The 7,392-nt window shown below is 53.9% G+C and overlaps 1 protein-coding gene across 1 annotated transcript in view; it reads right to left on the minus strand.

Moving 5' to 3' along the window:
• The window catches only part of PLEKHA6 (pleckstrin homology domain containing, family A member 6), a 134,127-nt gene that overhangs the window by 37,594 nt on the left and 89,141 nt on the right, over positions 1 to 7,392 (minus strand). Inside the window, exons 4-7 of the mRNA XM_010854252.1 lie at positions 6,603 to 6,683; positions 5,767 to 5,881; positions 1,094 to 1,198; positions 357 to 429 (exon numbers count right to left, since the gene is read on the minus strand). Coding sequence (XP_010852554.1) covers positions 357 to 429; positions 1,094 to 1,198; positions 5,767 to 5,881; positions 6,603 to 6,683 — 374 coding nt within the window. The remainder of the gene's footprint in view (positions 1 to 356; positions 430 to 1,093; positions 1,199 to 5,766; positions 5,882 to 6,602; positions 6,684 to 7,392) is intronic.

Consider the following 7,392-nt stretch of genomic DNA (forward strand, 5'->3'; position numbering starts at 1 on the left):
GTCCAACAGAGCTTTGTTACAGTTCTCCCTCCTTCTCCTCTCCTGCCCTCCTCACCCAGACTTCACCCTCTGCCACCTGACAGTCTTGTTCATGTACCGCACTACCCATCAGAACTGCCTGAAGCCCAGGAGGCACTCAGTAAATACTGTCGAGCAGGAAACGAGTGAGAGAATGTAAGCAAGAAAGCTGTGTCTTATCTCACGGTCATGCCCCACCGGTGCCAGAGACCACAGAGGGGATGTGTGCGCCCCTATGCACCGACATGCATCAGGTTAAGAGCCCCGTGACAGGGCAGAATGATAAAGAGGGGGCACTGGCTCTCGGCATCCCCTGCCAGCACCAGGGACAAGCTCACCTTTGTAGTAGAAGAGGCAGCGATCCACCAGGACGAACCAGCGCTTATTCCATTGCTTAACTCCAGAGCTGGCCTGCAGGACACACAGGGGAACAGACAGGAGGGTCTGTGAGCTGGGTGCGGCGAGGAGGGGGCCGCGGTGGAAAGAGGGCTGCACTCAGTATAAGGACACCCGGCTTCTGGTTGTGGCTCTGTCACTAAGAAGGGCCCCCAAGAGCCCTCAGAGGTGGGCTGGGGGTCCCAGTACTGCCTGGGACCTTCCACTTCCGTGGTTCTGCGCCTCAGCGTCTCCCCCAGGGAAGCTAAATGCGGCAGCAAAGAGTCGGAAGGACTGAGCAGAAGGGCAGGCAGCGGTAGTGGCAGGGTCAGCAAGGAGAACTGGACCCTGCGACTCAGAGGAGACATCCCTCCCTTCGTAACAAGCGGGCCTGCCGACCGAGCCATTGGCTGCTCTCACAGGGTGAGGGGCCTAGTATATTTCAAAGTCATTGCCTCTGCCCATCAGGAGACCTGGCTGGACTCCCAAATATGATGCTAATTTCTCTTTGTGACTTTAGGAAGATACTCGACCTCCCGGAGCCTTTATAAAATCAGGAGATCTGTTCACAGAAATATACCAAAATAGAACCTGGGAAAGACATAGCAAAGTTTTATACGTGGGCTCTTCTGAGTACAGAGAAATGACGGTATAAGGAGAAGCAGCGTTGTGAGGGGCAGGATGGCGGAGGAGGCCTCACCTGCTTGAAGAGCCAGCCTGCCTTGGTGACGGGAGCACTGGGGTTCCGCTTCATGGAGTGGGAGCGCTTGCCGAAAGCGATGGCCTTTCGGGATGGCCGGGCGGCCTAGGGAGACAGACGGCAGCCAGCTTCACTCTCTCCCTCTCCTTCCCGCCCCACCTGCACGGAGGGGCTGCCCTTGGCAGGAGAGGTCCCTCTCCAGAGCCACCCCGGGGGCCCTCAGGTTAAGCAGCTCAGGTGAGAACCTTAGATCTGTTACTAACTCAAGGGCACAGGCTTTCAATTTTTTGACTCTTTTTTAAATCTCTAATGTGGGGCTCAAAAGAATAGTCCTACCTGTCTCACTGTGATGTGGTTTTTGTTAAGGAGAAAATAAGACTTTTTTTTCCCATTTCACTTCTGGCCTATCCTCCTCCTATCGGCCTCACTCCTTACCTCTTTCATAATGCTGTCTTGGACCCACTCAGTTGGAAGTAGATTCCCTACATCTCCATCCTCTCCGAGTCCTATTCACTCCTGAACATCAGCATGCCACAGACCAGGAAGGATGTACGGGTGTTCTCCTGGCTCCTTACTGCCACACGGACACTGCCATTTTCCCACATTCTGGCAACAGTCTCTCTTGAAGTACTACTGGTCTTTCACTGTCTAGCCTTTCTTACCACGATGAGCTCCTAGACCATTCCTTCAGAACCGAAGGATTTTGATACCAGTCATCTGCTTTGTTCTAAGTCTTGCATCACAGTGACAATTTCATGGCTGCAATGGCCCATCCAGTGGCCTGAGTTTAAACTACCCTGATTCCTCAAGTCCAGAATCGTCCACTTGCACCCCAGCAACTCACCCCCACGGCAACACCTTAGACCTGGCCCGCTCCCAGGACTCTGTCACCAGCATCGCCAGTTCTCATACTCCCATCTTTCCACCTCAGCGTTCCGTCCTCTGGGCTTTCTCACTCCATCACTCACCTACACCAGCTTTTCTTTTCCGCTGTGACCCCCAGCTCCTGAATGTCTCCCCTTTTCTTGTGATTCATTAGCTACCTCCTGGTATCAGTTGTCTTCCTATAAAGCCTAGGTTCCCTGGCAGGGTAGATCAACCGCACTCTCCAGCACCCCATCCAGCGCTTTTCCTTGATCTTCTCTGCAACTCTAAACCACAGAGTAATCAGATCAAATCGTCCGCCCTCCCTGCACTCTCAGGGAGATTACGGACCGCAGCGCAGACAGGTCCCTCAGGCCGGCCGCCGCTCCAGCGCACCCTCACCGCTCCCCTGCCCTCTGCCCACCCTGCCCTCCACGGGCCCTGATCCTCACTGAGAAAATGAAGGCTGTCAGATACGCACTTCCTCAATTTCACACCCTTTTACCCAGAAAATGACGCCCTCGCCACTCTCCTTGTCTCCTTCCCTACAAGGTCGAAAGAAGAGGCATTTTCCTTCTTTCCAGGGCCGTTGAGTCCAGCCAGCTGTCTCCTCTGAGACTTGCTTCACCTGTAATCTCTCAACTCTGTCTTCTTCTCTTCCTTCTCCACTGGCGGCTTCTCCTCGGCAAAGGTGCTCAGGCCTGTCCATCTCAAATCATCCATCCATCTGTCTGTCTCTCAAACACGCACACACCCTGACTGCCCCTCCACCCACGGTCCACTGTCTGGGAACACCTGCCCTCCCTTCCGTCTCTTTCCTCCTCCCTTTCCTCGTCAGCCTCCCACGCCTCTTCTGAAATGGTCCCTGCGACGTCACTGAACTCAGGCCACGCGGTCCCTGACATTCTAGAACGCCGGCACTGAGCCTTTCTGCCCCCCGCAACTCTCCTCTGGTCTCTGGGACGCCGTTCCTCACTCTTCAGTACTTCTGTCTGCGCCAGCCCTTCCCACGCTCTGCCTCCTCTGTAAGTGCTGGTGGGCTTCAAACTCACTCCTTTCCTCTCACCAAACACTGTCCGCGTCACCTCGTCCACATCCATCGCTTCAGCTGCCAGCAAAGTGCTAAAAGCTCCCTAACCCTATCTAAGGCCCGGTCCATTTGCTCACTAGTCGTCCAGCTAGGGTTCAATAAGCGCAAAACCAAAGCCATCCCCTTTGTAACCAACCTTGCTCTTCTCTACTTCTGCGTTTCTCTTCCGGGGACTGGCCCACACTCCGCTCGGGCCTAAAGCCGCTCTCTGCGCCGGTTGTCAGCATCCCCTCCTCTCCGCACTCCTCACAACTCTCCATACGGGGCTGGCGACTTTATCTTCTGCATGAGTTTCAAGCCCACCCTTTCCCCTCAAATGCCGCTGCTGCTGTTGCCTCGTGGCTTGTCATCTCTTCTTGCTAGCTACCCTCTGTAATGAACTACACTTTTATTAATTACCCTACTCTTTTGCTTAAAACTTCTCACTTGCTCCATCATTTAGAAGAGAATTCCAGTCCTCAGCACAGCATGCAGGGACAGGTCTGCAAGACCTGGCTGGGCCGTCGCCCACTCTCAGCAACTCCACCACACAGTCACTGCCACTGGTCACGCCAGACTCCGAGTGGGTCTCTCCCACCCCGTGAGGCCTTTCCTGGAAGGCCCCGCTGCCGTTACCCGTCCTTGAGAGCCTAGCTCAGCACCCCGAGCCCACAGAACCTCCCTGCTCTCCCAGGGTGGCGCTGCTCCCTCTTCTTGGGCATTCTCAGTCTAGACCCTGTCACACTGCAACGGGACCGTGGGCTCCCCATCTCCCTCACTAGACTGTGAGCTCCCTGTACAGAGAGATTTCTGTTCGTCGTCATCACCAGAGCCTAGCAAGGTGTCCAGCTATCAACAAGCACTTAGCAAACACTTGTAGGAGGAAGGAAAGAAGAAACTGGGGTTTATCATAAAGTCCCTCCCAAACTGGAAAGTGAAATTATTTTCTCTACTTTACTTGTAAAGACTCACACACAGTGGCAGAGATTAGCTATCTGAAGAAGTTATCCATCACCCTCAAAATATGCAAATCCTTAAGTCTCTCCCTTTTCTCTCAGTCCGACATCTGGCATAGTTTCACGGGCTCTCTGCAGCCTAAAAGCTGCTCCCAGAAGCAGCCACTTCAGCCACTCCCCTGCCAACCCCTCAGGAATAACCCGGCCTTCTTATCTCTCTGCCACGGCTTCCCAGCAACCCTCAACCTCCAGTCAACACAACTGTCTGCCAGGCCACAGTACTGCTGGAGGAGAAGCACACCCACCCGTGAGTCAGAGCCACAGACTCCCTCTACGACCTCAGGTGACCCTTCAATATTATCAGGCAATATTCCAAATGTCCCTTGCTGGCCGCTGACCCTTGGGTTTATCCTGAAGCCCTGCCCCCGAGGCCCCTCTACCCACCCCACTCTTAGCAGAAAACTCTACCTCCTACTTTCCCGCAAAAACTGAAAACATCTGGGGGGACGTCCTTAACCTCCTAGCCCCACCCCCACGCTTGACACACCTTTCTACGCAGCCTCAGGAAGAGGGCCCCTCCTCTAACCTGGCTAACACACCTCTGCACCTGGCTCCTGGCTCTACAGAAACACGACACGTCGGCTATGCCCTTTCTCCTGAAACAGCCTCCTGGGCCATTTCCCTCCTGCCCTTAACATCGTGAAACAAAACAAAATAAAGAAAACCTCCCTCCATCTTGCATATCTCATAGCTGCCGCCCTCTGCCCCTCATTTCCCTTCATAGTTAAGTTACTTTAGAAATTTTTTTTTGAAATATTTCAACCATTTCAGAAAAGTGGGGCCTAAATCACCACTACATGCTGTCTTCTTTCCTAATAAAATATGACAAATAAGCTGAAACTCCCTGTGAGCCCCCTCCCTGACCTCACCACCTTTTCTTCCTCCATGGATATATGTTTGTACTGCAAGCTTATCTATAAAAATGCTGAATTATTTTCATGCTTTTGCAATTTACATAAATGACACTATAGTTTTCATACTTTCCAACTTGACATTGTTTTTAAGATTTATCCTTGTCATACACCCAGCTCCAGTCCCTGGACCAGAGGGCTGTGACACCACTGACGGTCTCGCTTCTAGCAAGAGCAGCCTCTACTCCTCAGCGCCCCGCGCCTGCCCTCCCATCTCCTTGTAAGCCCTCTCCGCTTGTGTCTGTCTTCTGCTCTCCTCACACCACTGCGACTACTCTTGTCAGAGCCCCCAGCTACCACAGTGTTTAAACCCCACGGACACTCCCAGCCCTCCTCTAACCAGACCTCTCTGCGACATTCTCCTCTGGTTGCTCCTTTCTCCTGACACTCCCTTCCTCCCCCGTTTCTGAGCACCCAGTTGCCAGGCCCTTCATTAGCTATTCTCCTGCTGCCCCCCTAGGTCGGTGGTTCTCAGTGAGGGTGGGACAGTTTTGTCCCCCAGGGGACATCTAACAATGTCGAGAGACATTTGGTTGTCGAGGGATGGGTGATGGGCATCTTGGGCGGAGGCCAGGGACACTGCTCAGCACCCTATCGTGAAAGGGTGGCCGCACACGGCAAAGAGGGACCCAGACCCAGTGCTGGCGGTGCTGAGGCTGAGACCCCCGGGCTAGAGGTGGGCCTTCCGTATGGTTCTGGTCTGAGCCCTCTTCCCTTCCGGCTCCCCACTCCCTGCATCCCATCACCTGCTCTTTGCAACCTGCAGGAGCAAGCAAGCAGCCTGATACATTTCCAAGGATCGGCTAGGCTTACCCGGACGCCGGGCCGCTCTGGAGGGACCTCAGACACCATGCTGTGGTTGGTTAGGTCACGGTCGGTGGCGGCTGAGCGTTTCCCACCTGCTTTATTGGACATGTCCAAAGCTGATCTGATTGCAAGTTGACCAGAAAAGAAGAAAGAGGCCAGTGAGAACCAGGAAACAACGGTGCTGCCCGCCCCTTCCCCACCGTGCCGTTCACCGTTCCAGTGTTCAGCACAAGTGAGGGCCCCCAGCACCCCCAAGGGGGCCTCAGCTGCCCCCACTGCGCTTCCGAGACCATCCACCAGGGGCTCTGCACATTGTCCTCTTCCTTTCCTGAAAAGTTACCTTAAAAACCTAGGCCCTGGGACTCTGGGACTTCCTCTCCTTCTAATTTAAAAGACATGGTGGACATTAGAGACATTTAATTATCTTTTTTAAAATGAGAGACATTTAAAATGAGATGGTGGATTTAAAAGACATGGTGGAAATGAGAGACATTTAATTATCTTTTTTTTCTTTCATTGACCGAGCCAAGGTTCTCGTGGTCACAGCAGACGCTCACTAGCCCCTCAGAGGCCCAGGTGAACGACATGCCAGCCTCAGACCTGTTTCACTCCTTGAGCTCAGCCCATGGGATGCATCAGCCTAGGCCCAACAAGATTCCAGGAAAGAGGGTAAGGGTGTCAAGCCAGATGGGCCTCAGAAGTTTCCAGCCCTCAGAACTGAGGTGAGTGACCCTAAAGTCCTCTGCTCCGCTTTCTGCCCCCCATTCCCTCTGCTTCCCAGCTGCACAGATCATGGTGGTCAAGGATGCAAAGGCCAAATAGTGGGCAGGGAGTAAACATACATTTTCAAGTCAAACTTTTTGTTTTCCTCTGGAACCTGGCCAGTCAGTGGGTGTAGAAATGTGTTCCGTCTTTCATTATGGCTGTAGAGGCAAGAGAGAGAAAAAAGCCGTGGTCAAGGCGAAGAAGGCAGACACACGGGCCCGAGGGTGGACGGGCCCAGGCAGAGACGGGCATGGGGCTTCCAGGAGCTTGTCACTCTGCCCTCTGAAAGCAACAAGCGAGGGCCGGGCTGCAGAAGCAGCAGCAGGTCCGTCAGGAGGGGAAGCGGTCTTTCCAACAGTGTTAACGACTCACTAGAGATAGGCAATGGCACCCCACTCCAGTACTTTTGCCTGGAAAATCCCATGGACAGAGGAGCCTGGTGGGCTGCTGTCTATGGGGTCACACAGAGTCGGACACGACTGAAGCGACTTAGCAGCAGCAGCAGCAGAGATCCCTAGGCTGGAAAGAAGCCCACTTAACCCTTTCGGTGGCCATTCTGGGCATGTCTGTTGTGGGTGGGGAGGGGTCCAATGGTCAAGACTTGGCGTTTGGCGGGCACCCTCAGCAAGACAACTCCGGCCAGGGCTCTGCATAAAACTGCTCACTCGTCATTTGCTGAAAGAATTCTCTTGTGACCTTGGACCTCTTCCTCCCCTGTTCTACCTCTTTCTTCAAATGAAACAAGAGATCCAGGGCTTCCTTCTTGAGCTCGGGCTGGGCCCCACTCACTCCAAGTCCAGGACCTCCCTGGCAAGGGAGTAGCTGACGCAGCCAAGCCCTTGGGCCAGTCCAGCATTGGAGGTGACC

Source organism: Bison bison, unplaced genomic scaffold (assembly GCF_000754665.1).
Source record: "Bison bison bison isolate TAMUID 2011002044 unplaced genomic scaffold, Bison_UMD1.0 scf7180017864338, whole genome shotgun sequence".
NCBI classification, from domain to species: Eukaryota; Metazoa; Chordata; class Mammalia; order Artiodactyla; family Bovidae; genus Bison; species Bison bison.